The 18,873-nt window shown below is 39.9% G+C and overlaps 1 protein-coding gene across 1 annotated transcript in view; it reads right to left on the bottom strand.

Annotated features, from left to right (window-relative positions):
* Positions 1 to 16,029: 16,029 nt before the first annotated feature.
* The window catches only part of LOC139545144 (lysyl oxidase homolog 2B), a 49,843-nt gene continuing 46,999 nt past the window's right edge, over positions 16,030 to 18,873 (bottom strand). The window contains exons 12-14 of the mRNA XM_071352583.1: positions 18,666 to 18,802; positions 18,233 to 18,344; positions 16,030 to 17,498 (exon numbers count right to left, since the gene is read on the bottom strand). Of these exons, the coding sequence (XP_071208684.1) occupies positions 17,428 to 17,498; positions 18,233 to 18,344; positions 18,666 to 18,802 (320 nt within the window). The 3' untranslated portion in view covers positions 16,030 to 17,427. The remainder of the gene's footprint in view (positions 17,499 to 18,232; positions 18,345 to 18,665; positions 18,803 to 18,873) is intronic.

Here is an 18,873-nt window from a genome sequence, read left to right as displayed (position 1 = left end):
CTGTCAGGACCCGGTGCGAGAAACAGTCACTAATAATTGGCAGAACCCAGAAGATGAGGCAGACACAGCAGTACTAGAGATGGTGGTTTAATAAAAATAGATATCTTCCAAAATACAAAGAAAATCCACAAAGTGGTAAAAACAGCAAGGGAAAAAACAAACCTCAAAAGACTAATCCAAAAATACACGAGAACAAAACCAGAGAACCTCTGGAAAATCCAACAAGAGAAAATATAAGATCACAACAAGGCTTGGGCTGGGGCTGGGTGCTAACATACAAACACTGAGCAAGGAACTGAGGAACACACAGGGTTTAAATACTAACAAGGGAATGACTTACAGGTGCAAACAATAATTAGAGCAAGAAAAAACAAAAGGTACAAAAAAGGTGCAAGGGGGACATCTAGTGAACAAAACCTGAACAGTCCTGGCCAAAACCTGACAGAGTTAGTGATCTAGCTACTGTGTTTGAAGTTTCCACTTTCTCAGGTGGTGAATTAGCCCCAAATAAATTGGCCTATGATATTAGATCACATAAAGATGCAGGCAAATTCATCTCAATTAAACATTGTTTTTAAAATTGGAAAATTCTAGGGCCCTATTTTAACAGTAAAATACAACAATACCGTATTTATTAAATACCATCTCGGTAGTCTATTACACTTTTTAATAAAGCACAGTGAATGACTTTATAAGACTATAGTAATAATATACCATTTAGCAGATGCTTTTATCCAAAGCGACTTAGTCATTGCGTGCCTACATTTTATGTTTGGATGGTCCCAGAAATCTAACCCACTATCCTGGCGTTGCAAGCACCGTGCTCTACCAACTGAACTACTGATTCTTTTCTATTGTCACACCGCATTTATTTTTTGGTGTAACCAAATCATGGGCTGGTGCCACCAACTGAAAACCAGGTGAAAATGTTAGTTTGGAGCCCTGGGCTAGCTAGAGGGAATGTCCATATGCCAGTCATTTTCTTTCAAATCCATGAAGTGAACAAGTGCACACTTTGGGAGAAAGGTGAGATTATTAGGAAGCAACCCATGGGCTCTCGTATATTGGTAATATATTGTTATGCATGTCCCAACATTAAGACTCCTTTATGACCTATCAGATAGCTGGTTGCATAGGCCTACAGAGTACAGCCTACATCCCAAAAAGGCCCAATAAGGCTCATGATATTAGAGACTGTATCGCCCCCAAATGAAAATAAAGTGACAGAGACTTTGTGAAATCATCCATCACTGTTTTCATAGACGGAAAAGGAGTCTTAATGGAGAGCATCTATGCGGCTTGGATGTAAATCGACATTTGACAAAGTGATTTATATGAATCTGGTACCATAGAAAAGTTATAGTACACTATGTACAGGAATAAGTGTGTCATTGGTGTTCCAATCTCATCTGGATTTCTATTCGACCAGACAGGTTTGATATGGGATGATTTGAACCATTGGCTTGATTTTATATTTTATGAGGGCTCATAAAGATAGAAGTCAAGATTAATGATTTGAAATGACTTCTCTACTGAGCACACCCAAAAGATTAACTACAGTAAATTTGACAAATTGTACATCATAAGTTGATTATTATTATGTATTTTTTGCATTTTAGCTAACCCTAACCCTTTTCCTAACCTTAATCTGATTCTCCTAACCTGCTCTGATATTTAACCTAACCTGCTGTGTAAGTTCTCCTAAACCTGCTCCAAAAAGTCAAGTCTGACAAAAGCTTGATACAGTACCTTCTAGCCATGAACCTCCTTCCAGTCCACTTAGAACATGAGGGGATTAGGTCAAGGTTGAGAGAGACACAAGTCTGTCAGAAATGGTTTACCTTGCAGATGTAAACACAGAAATACAAGCTGCTTGTATTACAATAACAGCACAATGAGTTGCGTGATGCAGCCTGATATTAGATATTAAAGTCGGGGCTGGGCTAGCTCCATATTGATGTGCTGTGCAGTGCTAGCTAGAACAATGAAGTTTCACAGTGACCTGCTGCCGATGTGCGACCGAGTGGTTATGTGGTATTACCACGGGTGCATCTCAAATAGCACCCTATTCTCTTTACAGTGCACTACTTTTGACCAGAGCCCCATAAGGAATAGAGTGCCATTTGGGATACATCCCCAGAGCACTGTGTGGTATGTTCCCCTCCAGAACCCCTTCCTGCCAGCCTGTAAATGGAAACCAGGAGTCTGGACAGCTCACAGGAAACCTAGTGGTACCCTGTAATAACACCAGATAAAAGTTATATTTAATCAATTTCATCTGCATTAAATCATAGGGTGAAGAAACCGTCTCTGTTCTCCAAGTGTGTGAGGTGCAGCCTAAGTGACTGACTCAACATCCAAATTATTTGTACAGAGGGCTGGGGCAGGCAGTGAAATATGACTGAAATTGTTTGCAGCTGAGGACCTCCTCCTCTTGTATGATTTCAATCTGCTTCCTAAATGGAACCCTAATCCCTATATAGTGCACTACTTTTGACCAGAGCTCCATAGAATCTGGTCGAAAGTAGTGAACTATAGGATAGGGTGTCATTTCTGAAATAGACCTTGGCTTTATGGAGACCTCCTGGATTATTTCTCCAGCACTGCAGAGCGTCTGATTTTGGCCTGGGAGCGGCAGGGATAGCAGAGTGGAGAAATGTCACACCTGCCCTGTTTTCCTTCCATGCCCTCTCAATGCACCCAAACAAATTAGATGTCTGCATTTTCTAATATCTGATATGAAGTCTTGACTATTGCTGCCCAAGTGCTTTACTCATAGCAATATGTGTCTGTTGATGTACATTTATAGAGGAATTTTGCATTGCCTTTAAACATTGTACTTTAACTGAACATAAGTAACCATCTTTGAAGACAGGAGCCTGGACAGATAACATCTACAGTACTGTGGTGAGTTTCTATGGAAGCATTTAGCTGCCCAAACTCAATTGGAAATTAAATGGGAAAATCACAAATCAATATCATGTTGGCAATTCCTTTTCCTAAATGTGTATGCATTTTCTGTGACAAAATTGTAATTGTAATGCAAAAGAAGAAATCGCATGATCATTTTCATGATTGAGTACGCATAGAGTCTGTTAATTTTGTTTGATATTTAATTTCCATGGTTGTCACGACTTCCACCAAAGGTGGCTCCTTCCCCTGTTCGGGGGTGCTCAGTGGTCGTCGTCGCCGGCCTACTAGCTACCACCGATCCATTTCTCTTTTTCGTTTGGGTCTGTCTGTTTCTTACACCTGTGTTCTAATGAGTTAATTTCTGTGGGTTTATTAACCTCGTTCCCTGCCGTTATTTTGTGCGGGATCATTTTTGTGTTTGTTTGGTGCTAGATTGCGCCACAGGCTATTCTCACGGTCGTTTGTGCCATTGTGATTTGTTTAGGAGTAGATTGTTTTTTCCCCTCCCGTTGTCACTTCGAATTCCTGTTTTGTTGGGCGCCTTTGTTGGGTTTGTTTCCTGTTTGTTTCCCGTTTCCAGGTTTGGTGTGTTTTGGACTTCCAAAAAAACATTTTACTATTTGGACCTCAGTGCGCTCCTGGTCCTGACTCTTGCACCTACCTCGTCCTAGTGAGGCACCTTATAATTGTATTATCCAGTACAACACTGACACATTTAAAAATTAAATGTAAATGCTTAAATGACAAATACTTTCTCATGTTTGCCATTTCATTTCCCTGTTGTGATTGCATGAATAGTTATATCAATAATATATTTTCCCTACTCTGTGGTTTAAGACTGTCAATATTAAAATAATCAATTAAATGTTTAATATGCCATTTAGTTTCCTAATTTCCTCGTTCAACCTGTGTTGATTGTCAATCGAACACTGGGTGGCGTTTCGGTAACGTAAGGCGGAAGAGGTTGCCTGTGTTGCTGGCAACAGTCACTTTTTTGGCTGTCCCGGCAACAACAGCCAGTGTGAAACCCCACAGAAGAAGAACAGACCGTGCGTGCAAAGACTGTGTGGGAGGAGACTATAAAGCTCAGTGAAGGGGACACGGGAGACACTAATAGCTAGTTAATTTGGCTAATATAGGTAGCTAGCTACCGATAGGTTAGATAGCTTGCTATTAGCCAAGGAGCATCCAGACACAGAACAATGAGCCAGATTTTTCACCAGATGTATGAGTGTGAAGCATCCGGTTGGCGTTTCTACTCTACCAAATATGGTGATGAGAGGAAGCCCAGTTGCCGGAGGTGGGAGAATATGGAGCGAGATGGATTTTGACAGACGTGCTAATTTTCACATCAATTAAACATTTGATCTCAATACAGTTTTCTGTTCCCAAAAGTAGAATATGTTACTAACAGAGTGGACTAAGTTTTGTGGATTTTACCCTTTCCAAAGTAAAAAACAATTGCGTTCTTTAGAAGGAGTGCAAGGGCAAATTTAGTTATTGCATATGCTCACTTCACAGAGTAGGCGTTCCCTAATAGAAATATGAAAATACATGATAGAATGCGCCAGTAGGATCTCACTAGCTCGTGCTTGGCTCTGCCTCCCTACTTGCTTGTTCTGCCCACTGTGACACATTTTTTTCCCATTGGAAGCGTCAGGCTTTGGTCTGTCTATCTTGGTTTGTTATAAACAAATCTTTGATACAGAGAAGGAGCTACCAGATGCGTCATAATTGCCTGGAAGTAAAGGCACACTGGGAGCCACATTTTAAAGGAAATACATGGAGCAGGGTGGAATTTTTTAAATGAAAACACGATTTAAATGTATTTTTTTCTGAAGGGCTCACCATTCAATTAATACATTACATATATACAGTGCCTTGTGAAAGTATTCAGACCCTTTGACTTTTTCCACATTTAGTAATGTCACTTTCTCCAGAGTCCATAGAATAGGTAAGGCCTCTGGAAATAGGCCACGGGCTATTGCATGTTTCGACAAATTTAAGCAAAAGGAAATGACGAAGAACATGGGCAGAGAACTCAGAAACACTGATTTTGGAATGAATGATCACTTCCCCACCGAGATCAATGAAAGGAGAAAAAAACTATATCCCATCATGAAAGAAAAGCGTTGCCTGAATCAACGCGTTTCCATGGTAATGGATAAACTCTATATCAACGGGCAATTGTATCGGGACTCTGGAGTAACTCCCTGGCTATTTTAATTTAATGTTCAAATGTGAGTTTGTGTGTTGTAGTGTATCATGACAACTTCAACTATAATGAATACATGCTCTATTGATCTCCACTTGATGAGGAAAGGGCTGCATATAGCTCAGGTTAATGTATGTAGTCTTCCTAACAAAATACATTAGGTTTTTAACTTGGTCATAAATAAAATAAATAAATAAACATAAATAATATTCATATTTTGGCTTTGACCAAAACACATTTAGATGCATCTGTTAATGATGGGCAAATTAACATTCATAGATATAGTCTACTGAGAAGCGACAGGAATAGGAATGGTGGGGGTGTAGCACTGTATATTCAGAATCATATACCTTTTAAGAGAAGGGATGACCTTAATGTATGTCAAGTAGAAGCACTATGGGCTCAGGTACATCTGCCTCACCAGGCACCCATATTGGTAGGATGTGTGTATAGACCTCCTAGCTCTAAGGTGTCCTATCTGGATAACTTATGTACTGGGTTTGACCAGGCCACAGATAGCAACAGAGATGTATTTATCTTGGGTGATTTTAATATAAATTGGAAGGATCACAATAATTCGAATAGAACAAAATTGATGAGATATGCCAAGAACTCTGGTTTGAAACAAATGGTTAATGATACTACTAGATCATCAATTAAGTTGGGTCATCATTCAGACACATGCATTTATCTGATTTTCTGTAATATACCATTGCAATGCTTAAAAGCCAGATCAATGCCAGTGGGCTGGACAGACCATAATATTGTGACCATAACCATGAACACCAAGGTTCCAAAGAAACCCCCTAGGATTGTGGTTAAGAGAAATCTTTAAACATTTAATCATGAGTTATTTCTCAATGATTTGGCTGCTGTACCCTGGGAGCTGATTTATCTAGAGGATGATTTAAATCATGCTACAGAATGTTTTATTGATTTGCTCACTGAGGTAATGGACCATCATGCCCCTATAAGAAAGAGTACAGTTGGTGCTCGTCCATCTCCATGGATTGATGATGAACTGGGTGAGGCTTTTTCTCAAATAAATATGGCAAAAGTCTTAGCAGCCAAGTCAAAATTAGAAATTGATGAACAGAATTATAGAACATTTTACATTACATTTTAGTCATTTAGCAGACGCTCTTATCCAGAGCGACTTACAGTAGAGTGCATACATTTTATTACATTTTTACATACTGAGACAAGGATATCCCTACCGGCCAAGAGCAGACGCTCTTATCCAGAGCGACTTACAGTAGAGTGCATACATTTTATTACATTTTTTTTTTTACATACTGAGACAAGGATATCCCTACCGGCCAAACCCTCCCTACCGGCCAAACCCTCCCTAACCCGGACGACGCTATGCCAATTGTGCATCGCCCCACGGATCTCCCGGTTGCGGCCGGCTGCGACAGAGCCTGGGCGCGAACCCAGCCCAGCCTGGGCGCGAACCCAGAGACTCTGGTGGCGCAGCTAGCACTGCGATGCAGTGCCCTAGACCACTGCGCCACCCGGGAGAACATTACGTAATTATGCAGTTAAATTGAATCAAAAGAAAAAAAAGTTATTTTACAACAATGCTTTTATTGATTGTAAAAATGATTGTAAAAAGGTATGGAACACAGTTAAGTGCTTACTTGGTACATCTATCTCATCATGCCCATCTAGTGTGGAGGTTGACGGGAGAATAATAACAAAACCAGTTGATATTGCCAATCATTTTGCAGATTTTTTTACAAAGAAAATGTATTTACTGAGCAACAATGTAAATATACATTCTTCCAAACAAGCTTTTGTCCAATGGATTGATGATCATATTATGAGCAACAAGATCTGCTCTTTTAGTCTGCAAACGGTGTCAGTGGAGGAGGTGTTAAACCTATTGAAGTCATTACCTGATGGTAAATCTACAGGTTATGATCTTATGGACAATTTTTTGCTTCGCTTTGCTGCTCCCCAGATTGCAGTTCCACTGAGATACATATTTAATTGGTCACTGGAAAAGGGGATGTTTGCAAATGTATGGAAGCATGCGAAACTGTGTCCTATTCCGAAAGACTGCAAAGAACCCATTACTCCTGCCAATAGTCGACCAATTAGTCTACTCCCTACACTCAGTAAGATATTGGAGGGTATTGTGAGTAGACAAATATGGGAGTACATGGAAAATAATGATCTGATTACAGCCAATCAGCATGCTTATCGCAAACACCATTCCACTACCACTGCATTGGTTGACATGACTGACCAGTGGCTCAATGCTATGGATAATGGCAAGTTTGTGGGTGTACTATTTTTAGATTTCAGTGCAGCATTTGATTTAGTGGATCATGAAATAATTTTGACAAAATGAATGCATTATGGTTTTAAGGATGTAGCATTGAATTGGGTACAGTCATATCTAACTGACAGGAAACAGTCCACCTATATCAATGGTTCATTTTCTTCCCCTCATGTGTTAAACTGTGGAATACCGCAGGGCAGCTGCCTTGGGCCACTTCTCTATTTAATATATACCAACAACCTTCCCTATGCCTTAGCTGAAACTCAAGCTACTATATTTGCAGATGATACTACAATTTATGCAGCAAGACAATCGGTTCAACAGGTACAGCAAGCTTTACAAGGAGATTTGGAGTATATTAGGGAGTGGGTTTGCCAAAACAAACTTGTTTTAAACACCAAGAAAACCAAAGTTATGTTGGTCTGTTCCACTAGGAAAAGGCCAAAACAGCATGGGATACAATTAAGTATGGGAGGAGTACAAATTGAAGAAGTGGCAGAAACCAAAATATTGGGAGTGCAGATAGACAACTGCTTATCATGGTCGTCTCAAATAACTAATCTATGTAAAAATATATATATTAAAACAGCATGCATAATCAGAAGGATAGCTAAATATTTACAAGGGGAAATTCTTCAGCAAATAACACAAGCATTAATTGAGAGTCAGGTGAACTACTGTTCTGTGGTCTGGGGAAATGCATCATCAAGTGAAGTTAGGAGGCTGCAGAATGCACAGAATAAAGCAGAAAGGATTGTTTTAAGGTGGAGATATGGTTCTTCTGTTGCAGTCATGCGCAATGTTCTTGGTTGGTCATCAATCGATAAGATAATTGAAAGGAACATGCTTATTTTATTTCATAATTACATCATTTAAAACGGCCAAGTTCTATTCACAACGGTATTCAGTTGGTAAGAGACAGACATTCCGTAAATACTAGGAATAGATTGTCCACCATCTATGCATTGTCCAGACACAAAAGAGAAATAGGCAAAAGAACATTTCGATTTAGAGCAATAAAGAAATTGAATAAATTAACTGAGCAAACCAGAAACCTTTCAATATATACATTTAAACATTATTTTAAAATGATTTAAATATAATACATAGAAATGTTGTGGGACTATAGTAGATGAAGAATCAATCTTTTTTTAGATTGAGTATTTATTGGGTCATTATGTTAGTATATTATGTATGTTTGTAATAGTGTGTTATATGTGGAAACGTGTTCGTATTATAAATTGTATTTTAATGTTTAAGGGCTCTTGGAAGATTAGTCCAAATGGGGACTAAAAGAGATCCAAATCAAGTTACGTTACAGCCTTATTCTAAAATGGAATAAAAAAAACATTCTCAGCAATCTACACACAATACCCCATAATGACAAAGGAAAAACAGGTTTTTAGAAATGTTTGCAATTTTACTAAAAATAAAAAACTGAAATAGCTTATTTACATAAGTATTCAGCCCCTTTGCTATGAGACTCGAAATTGAGCTCAGATGCATCCTGTTTCCATTGATCATCCTTGAGATGTGTCCACAACTTGATTGGAGTCCACCTGTGGTAAATTAAATTGATTGGACATGATTTGGAAAGGCACACACCTGTCTATATAAGGTCCCACAGTTGGCCATGCATGTCTGAGCAAAAACCACGCCATGAGGTCGAAAGAATTGTCCGTAAAGCGCCGAGACAGGATTGTGTCGAGGCACAGATCGGGGGAAGGGTACCAAAACATTTCTGCAGCATTGAAGGTCCACAAGAACACAGTGGCTTCCATCATTTTGAAATGGAAGAAGTTTGGAACCACCAATACTCTTCCTAACCCTGCCAAACTGAGCAATCGGGGGAGAAGGGCATTGGTCAGGGAGGTAACCAAGAACCTGATGGTCACTCTGACAGAGCTCTAGAGTTCCTCTGTGGAGATGGGAGAATCTTCCAGAAGGACAACCATCTCGCAGCATTCCACCAGACAGACGGAAGCCACTCCTCTGTAAAACGCACATGACAGTCCGCTTGGATTTAGCCAAAAGGCACCTAAAGGACTCTCAGACCATGAGATTCTCTTGTCTGATGAAACCAAAATTGATTTCTTTGGCCTGAATGCCAAGCATCACATCTGGAGGAAACCTGGCACCATCCCTATGGTGAAGCATGGTGGTGGCAGCATCATGCTGTGGGGATGTTTTTTAGCGGCAGGGACTGGGAGACAAGTCAGGATTAAGGCAAAGATGACCGGAGAAAAGTACAGAGAGATCCTTGATGAAAGCCTGCTCCAGAGCGCTCAGGACCTCAGACTGGGGTGAAGGTTCACCTTCCAACAGGCCAACGACCCTAAGCACACATCCAAGACAACGCAGGAGTGGCTCCGGTACAAGTCTCTGAATGTGCTTGAGTGGCCCAGCCAGAGCCCGGACATGAACCCGATCAAACATCTCTGGAGAGACCTGAAAAAAGCTGTGCAGCGACGCTCCCCATCCAACCTGACAGAGCTTGAGAGGATCTGCAGAGAAGAATGGGAGAAACTCCCCAAATACAGGTGTGCCAAGCTTGTAGCGTCCTGAAGACTCGAATGTAATCGCTGCCAAAAGTGCTTCAACAAAGTACTGGGGAAAGGGTCTGAACATTTATGTAAATGTGATATCATTTTTTTTATTTTTATATAAATTAGTAAACATTTCTAAATCATTTTTTTCTTTGTCATTATGGGGTATTGTGTGTAGATTGAGTGAATAAAAACATTTGCACATCTGTGCCATTTGGGAGCGATGTTAGGCTGCATATAATTGTTTCCTCTTCAGAGCGTACTGTGCACAAGTAATATATTGTAGAATTTCGCTTGACCGTGAGTCCCACAAGTTCTGTTCCACAAGTTTTTTTTTAATAAAAATGATGTGTGTGTATTTACAGTATACACTCCTCCCCTTCATGGGGAGGAGTGGGGTTGGACCCTCAAAAAAAGTGGATCTCATCATGAGGGGCTGCGGTGGCTCATGGGTCTGCATACGAGGAGTGACAGCACATATACTGAAGAGAATTTATAAGATTGATTTGGCTTCATTCTCTCGTTGATAGATTTCACACCTTCCCAATCCAGACCAAAACACACATTTGAGTTACACACACGAGGACTCAGAAAATTGTAAAGGAATAACATTAGGAAACAAGAATATCAACCTACAGCGGTCACATTATTTATAAGTAGAAGCAAGCACCAACAGCTTAATAAATTATGTGAAACACACATGTGAAAACAGAATTATTATAATAATATTGGGAATATATCTATGATAAAAAAAGAGAAAGGAATATAATTGGATAAATAACCAAAAAGACGAGTTGAGTTGCAGCCACCAATCGTGTGTGGATCGCTATTTCTAAAATCAATATGGACAGCGCCTGGTGCTGAAAGTTAAATTGGCAAATTTACTAACAAGGCTTTGTTGGAACACTAAGACATAAGAGGTAGGCTTACTTGTTTGACAGACTCAATTATGCCTTCCTAAAATTGAGTTGCACCCCTTTTTGCCCTCAAAACACTAAATTCCTCGGGGCATGAACAATACAAGGTGTCGAAAGCGTTCCACAGGGATACTGGCACATGTTGACCCCAATGCTTCCCACAGTTCTATCAAGTTGGCTGGATGTCATTTGGGTGGTTGACCATTCTTGATACACACGGGAAACAATTGAGCGTGAAAAACCCAGCAACGTTGCAGTTCTTGCCACACACCGGTGCGCCTGGCACCTACTATAATATCCTGTTCAAAGGCACTTAAATCTTTTGTTTTGCCCATTCACCCTCTGAATGGCACACACACAATCCATGTCTCAATTGTCACAATCCATGTCTCCTCCCCTTCATCTACACTGATTGAAGTGGATTTAATAAGTGACATCAATAAGGGATCATTGCTTTCACCTGGATTCACCTGGTCGGTCTATCTCATGGAAATATGTTTTGTACACTCAGTGTGTATAGTGAGTTGTTCAGTATATAGTACAGCTTCGCTTCTCTGTCACTGATCCATAAATACTTTAGAAATTAAGAGTATTTCTGTCTGAGCATAGCTAGCAAGACCAGGCAACCTCTTCTGCCTCACGTTACCAAAACCCAGCCCACCGTGTATAATTGACAGGTCAAACGCAGAGGAGCAATGAGGAAACAAAATAGCAAAATGAAGCATTGCGATTGATTTATCTAATTTGATTGATCATTCGAATTTGGACAGTCTTAAACCACACAGAGTATGGAAAATCATTTTCAATTGCAGTTGAGAATTCATTTTCTTTTTGTCACAATTCATGGTGTCACAACAAGGAAATGAAATGGCAAACATGAGAAATGTATGTGTTGTACTGGATAGTACCATGGAAATGAAATTTTTGGGCATTTCAGTTTGAATTTTGTCACCTATTTAGGAAAAGGAATTGCAAAAATGATATTGATTTATCATTTAACCATTACAATTTAAGATTGAATTATGTCACTCAAGACACAGTCATGCCACACGGGATGTGTACAACAGATTCCATATGGGCAATTCTACGGGTAATAGAGGGATGCTGAGACTCAGATTCTTCACTTTAAAATGTTTGTCAAACAAAAAAACAATGATTGCAAACTTAAATAAACCATACAACTCTATGCACAAGGACTACTTTTAACAATTTACACTGACATTTTTTTATAAAAAACACAATACTTGAAGAACAGTGCAGATGAAAATTGTGCCTTCACTCTGTTACCAAACTTTGCATCTGCACTGTTCTTCAAGTAAATGTGTTTTTGTACTATTTTCTGTGGAAATTCTTAAAATTATTCATTGTGCATAGAATTGCCCATATGCCTGTCCTCATAGTCTTTCTGTACTGCGTACCAAATTACTCTGTAGCAATCGAATACCATCAAAAAACTGCTCAATGGGAGAAATCTAAAAGTATCTGTGAGTAGTGAGACTGCGTGAGAGCAATTTCTGTAATCTAATGAAGGATAGAAATATGTGGCATGTTATTGAATTGAAATATGGCTGGTCTTGCTTTCCAAGACTGACATTATATTTTTCCTCGTTCACCCCATGCTGTAACTAAATCCAGAAAATCTTTGAGACCATGTCATTGCTCCAGAGCAATTTGTATTTACTCTCCTGCTGTGCAGTTCCCATCTACTCTGTTTTATATTGGTGGAATCATATGACAGTATTACAGCCACTCTGACAGCACAGTGTTTTTGTCCCAAGATTTTCAAGAGCACTAAAAATCATGTCTTGAATCTATTTACCTCACTCAAGCACATCTTTACAGCTTGTGTAAGTTATTGCATATCACAAAAAACATAATTTTTCCATTGAGATCCCAACCCATTTTCATCAACAAGTGTCATGCTGTGAAAGGTTTACTAACTCTTAATGACAACGTCTCAACTTAGTGTTTTTCAACACTCAGTCAGGCCTAACCCAAACTGTCTCTGTGAATTTTCTGCCTGTAGAGAGAGCCATTGTTTTTAATGGATCGGCTGAAGAACATACAGTAAACAGTGCTTTCGGAAAGTATTCAGACCCCTTTACTTTTTACACATTTTGTTACACACGGGAAACAGGCCATTTAGCAGACGCTTTAATCCATACGTATGGGTGGCTCTAACCCACAATCCTGGCTTTTCAAGCACCATGCCTTACCAACTGAGCCATACAAGACCACATAGCCCTATTTGTTCATCGGGTGCTGGTGCAGCCCTGGTCCTGGTGGAACAAAGTGCATACACAGATTATTATTTTCATTAGAAATTCATAGAAAGTATAAACCACTCTTAGCAAAGGGAATGTGTTTGTGCTGTTTCAGTCATACAGTCTTTTATGCCCACTGGACAGTGTTGCAATAGTGTCATCCCGCTGCTCTGCTGCATACTCGTTCCTGCTTCTCTAGCAGAGCAGAAGGCCCTCAGTGGACCTGCCGTGGAATTTCACAGTTCGGGGGGAAGTGTGTGATGAACGGTCCTCTGGCGTAATTGCTCCAGACCGCAGTGTAGGAAAACAGACGTTGATCAGTTAATGGTTGAAAAATGTGTCATTAACAGACGACCGTGCCATGTCTATTTCCACATGCTGCTTCTCCTGTTCCACCACAGTATTGTCTAGGAAAAAGACCAATGCCCTGGGTGTTTTCCTGGTGTCAACCTGCCAACATGCTGATCGCTTTAGAAAGCTGTCAGATGTGAATATGGTATGTAAAATGAAGATACATGTAATGAAATACTTGATAGTTGAGGATTTTTCCCAGAACAGCTTTAAAAAAAGCGAATGGCTTTGATATAACCAACATTTATTTTTCCCTTTTGCACCTCAGTATCTCTACTTGCACATCATCATCTACACATCTATCACTCCAGTGTTAATGCTAAATTGAAATTATTTCACCTCTATGGCCTGTTTATTGCCTTACCTCCCTACTATTCTACATTTGCACACACTGTACATAGATTTTTTCTATTGTGTTATTGACTGTACGTTTGTTTATGTGTAACTCTGTGTTGTTGTTTTTGTCGCACTGCTTTGTTTTATCTTGAACAGGTCGCATAAAAAAAATGGTATAATAGAGTGAGGTAATAAATAGTGGTTGAGCACGGTGATGTGTGAGGTGTAGTTGTGTGATGGTGAAGTCAATAGTGTGTGATTAGAGCCATAGAGATGAGAGTAGCTAGCTAACTGACATTTGTTTGACAGATCCCCAAAAAGATAGAAAAGTTTCACTACCTGCTGTTTAGGGGGCTTTTGTTTCACTGAGCTTTTCTTACATTTAGCAGATCCCAGGCTGTCTGGACTAGAGCTCTGAGGAGGCCGGGGCTGGTTTCATCTGGTTCTGTCACAGCATCACCTGGTCTTGGGTGGGTGGGTCCACCTCCACACCTCCAGACTGAGGACCCCCTGAACCTTCAGCCAGCTGAACATCATACCAGCCCTCCTGGCTCCCATTCGGACTACGGTGTCTCTACAATCTCCCCTGTACTCTTCTCCCTTGCACTGTTCTATACTCCACTTTACTAACTCAGCTACAGTAAATGATGCTGGGGACATAGTACAGAACAACATTTAAATCTCATCTTAAAGTGAGAGAAAATGGGATTTGACAATTAGGATGTTTCTGTAAAGCATCCCCTTACTCCTACTCCTCTAGTTTTAAACTCGGTTTCCTATCATGTACAGTATCCTGTATTATGCTGGGGCCGTAGTACAGAACAAAATCTTAAATGATGTCCTAAAGTGAAATAAGATCAACTAGAATATGACAATTAGGATGTTTTTTGTAATACGTCCCCTGACTCCTAATCCTCTAAAAGGTATTTTCTCTCTCTGTATTCATGCATTCTACTTCCATGCTGCGTCAATGCTCAGATGGTTATTTTGTCAAATGTACCTGTGCCATGCATAGTGTTTGTTTTGTGACTGAATTCTAGTAAGATTTGACAAAGGGATACAGCTACGGCTCCGGTCAAAAGTAGTGCACTACATAGGGAATAGGGTGCAATTTGGGACGCAAACACAGCACTTTCCCATGAGCTCTGTGGTAACTCTTGACTAAGAGAAATAAGAGCCCATCACCTGTTCTGGTTCCCTGTCCTCTCCCAAGCCGAGCCAGAGAAAGAGACTGCTGAACCATATCCCCTCTGGTTTTAGCTCGCACATCCTCTATTCAGCCATGCCTCAAACATAATTCGATCTCCCTTCAACCTTTAATCGCATGAATGCAGCTCTTTGTTACCTCATAGAGTAGAAGGAGATTTTCTCTTGCCCAAGCATGTCTAGTCAAACGAATGTCTGTTGTTAGCCACTGAACTCAGTCTCAAGTTACCCGTGACATTCCCCTCCTGGTGGCACAGCATAGTAGGTGGTCTTCCCTCCCCGGCCACAAAACAAGACCCTCAGCCGTGTGAGGAGTGTGGTTAGTCTATGTGTCTTGTTGGATGTGTGTGTCTATGTGGACTACAGTATATCAGGGGAATGGGTGGTCTTGGTAGTTGGAAGGGGATTAGACAAACACTTGGATACTATGCCACACTAAAACAAAGTCACTCCCGTTGAAGTAATTCAGAATTCAGATGTTAAAGGACATCCCTTGGTCATACTGTAGAAATTATATTAAAGTCAACAGAGCAGTGAAGAACAAACTGTAATGACTATAAATGACCAGAGGGTGGAGATCATATATCATCATTGAGAATGATAGAAGCCTCTAGTGGCCAAAAGGCCACATTAGTCCTCTCTATCTCTGTATATACCAAACTGTAGTAGACTACTGCTTTACGGTACATTGCCAAATCACTACCCTAAAGTAAAACAACCAGAAGATGGCAGCAAATTCAAGGACTGAGGAAATCAGCACAGCGTGTGATCATGAGGATGGTGGCATTAGGCATAATTTATATCTGGGTGGCAGATAGCAGTTAAGAGCGCTGAGCCAGTAACAGAAAGGTAACTGGTTCGAATACCTGAGCCGACTAGGTAAAAAATCTGTCTGTGCCCTTGAGCAAAGCACTTAACCCCCATTGCTCCTGTAAATTCCTCTGGATAACAGCATCTGCTAAATGACCAAATATCTGAATATCCAACCAACAACTTAGATTTGTTTGCTTTAATATAGTTATCAAACAAAGGACATTATGGATTTTTACACTCCATTCAAGTATACAGTTAGCATAACAAACTGTAGCCATTCAGCTGTCACTGTACTGTACCCTCATAAAACAGAGGATGACAGTTTGGTAGCACCATTATTTAAGTACAATACAATAATGAGACACACATTATTGTACAAAAAAACTGAAAGGAAAAAGGGAAAAAATGCAATTAAAATCCCTGACTTATACAACAATAAGTTACTAATATGATGTTTGCTTGAAAATATGAGATTGTTCGTGAATGTTGAAAAGAAACATATGCATGAGAAAATAAAATAAAGACTTTATTTCTCTCAATATAAGGCACTGAGGGGCATTAGTTGTATCCCTCCATTTTAACTACCGTACTACCGCCACTACTGTTGTGGCGTGGAGTAGACTAAGGAACTTCTCAGGCACTTGGGATGGGTACTGGGGTTGAATACAGATGTCAGAATGGGAAACATGACAGAATAACTTAAAGATAGAGCGTGTTGACCATAGAAATCTATACCACAGACTGAAAGATTGGTGAGGGTAACAACCTTGTACTTCAAAATAATGATGTCTAAATTTCCAAAGAAAAATAAAATAGAAGACAGGTGAAATTACTACATCACAGGACATCTGTTTGTTAAACACTTCACAACAACAACGCACTTACTGGCAGTTAGTTATTGGATCCTATTGTATTGCATTGTACTATACTGTGTCCTCAATACTCATCTTCATTAAGCTACTTAGAGAGTAGCCTATATGAGGCCCTTACTTTATAAAGCCATACAAATCTATTAATAGATAATGATCAACGAAGTCTGTAGTATTCCCAAATATGTCTTTGTTCATAGTTCAAGAAATATTTATTTGTCAGAGATATCCAACCTCTGCAGAAATGACATTTGACCTTTGAATGTTTTATCATTAAAAAAATAAGAAAGTGCAGCAGGATTCACTTTCATTACTGTACATCAGAGAATTTACACAGCACCCAATAGTGCACTATATAGGGAATAAGATGCTATTTGGTCTCATCATCACCTCTAGCGGGGAGAGTTGGGAATGTATATTTCATGTCTCTAACCCAGGGGTGTGAGAAACTGCATCAGTCCCTTCTTGATCTCAACCAGAGAGCTGGGAGAAGCTGCCTGCTTTTGGGATAAACTAATGAGAGGGGATTAAATTTGAGATGACAGAAGGATACATCAAATTATCTGCCTAGGAAGGAGAGGGAACGTCTGAAAGAGGTGGGCAGCGGCCGGTGGGCAGCTTGTCCATATAGCATATAGTCTAGTGGTTGGGGACATTTTGGCAGTTTCTCTGTGGTGGTGATGGTTGCTCTGATCTTCTCTTCCATCCTTTTACCTGTGGGTCACCTGGTTGTTCAGTAGCCCAGGGAAGGACTCCTCAGTCTCAGTGCTTAATGATCCACCTGAACACAGGAAAGGGACAAATGGTCACACATTGTTACAATTCAACATTTAAAAAACGTCTCAACGCTTTACACTTTCAAATCAAAGTTTGTCAGACGTTTTTTCGATTACTTAAATAGTGTAATGTCAAGATGAAACCAAGTCCCATGACATCAGTTTTTTAAGGGCAACTACGCCACTTTTCAACCTCATTAATTATCTCCAGTACCAAACCAGTGTCTAAATATGTGAAAAGGGTGTATTTCTATGATCTGTAGTAAAATTATAAGAAGATTGGTCCAAAAAAATGCTTGTCTGTGACATCATAGGGTAGGATTAAAAGTACGAAAAGCAGTGATTTTCAAAACTTTCAACAAGTTTCTAGCCAGAGGGAGGGTATTTTACTGCTCCCCAAGTCACTGCGAATCTCATAGTGTTTGAAAATCACTCAAATGTTGTAACTTTTGATGATGTCATCTGGTAGAACTTATTTTGTTCTACAACACCATTTTCACATATGTAGACACTGGTTTGGTGCTGGAGATAATGAATATGAACTTGCCCTTTAACATCCAGCAACTGTATATACCTCCTGCACAAATGAATGGCTGGATCTATACATCTTAACATTAGTCTACTTGTGAGGTCTGCAAACATCCAACTTTCATTTATGAAAGTGGTTGCGGAACAATGCAGTAACACAGAATTTCTGAGGTAAAACAGCCACACAAATTGTGGCACTCCATTGTCTTACCATTATGACAGCTGTACATCCATATACGGTGGCCGTCGTATCTACATCTACACTTCATTAAGTTGTTGGAGTAGTCGGACTCAGGCACCTCATAGTTAGGGTTAATAAAAACCTGTTGGAGAGAGCAAAATGCTGTGAATCATTATCCAACACAAAGAATGGAAATTAACATTGATAATCATAGTTAGGGTTAGGGTTGTATTTTTTGCTCAGTTGAATGAAAAAACTCTATATGCATTTTACATTTGTCCAATAAAAGTAATTAATTCACTTTATTAGACCTAATAGTGTAGAGGAATGACCTTGGTTGCGTCCCTAATGGCACTACTTTTGACCAGAGCCTTATGGGCCCTGGGATATATAGGCAATAGGGTGTCATTTAGGACGCACTCCTTCACTGGAAAGACCTTACGTAAGAAGAAAGGTAATTTACCTGGAATATGTAATCTCCGGGCTTGATGTCTGTGATGTCAATCCACTGGCAGTCAATATCATGTCTGTACGTATCCCAGCAGCCAACAGTGATGCCTTGCTCTCCAAAGTTGGCACACTCGTATCTTTTCTCAATACCTGTCAAGATGACAATAAATCAAAGTTAATCAAAGTACATACATTGGCACAGAATCTTTTGTGAGTGAAAG

This window comes from Salvelinus alpinus, chromosome 19 (assembly GCF_045679555.1).
Source record: "Salvelinus alpinus chromosome 19, SLU_Salpinus.1, whole genome shotgun sequence".
Lineage (NCBI taxonomy): Eukaryota > Metazoa > Chordata > Actinopteri > Salmoniformes > Salmonidae > Salvelinus > Salvelinus alpinus.
This window is presented reverse-complemented; position numbering and strand designations above follow the sequence as displayed.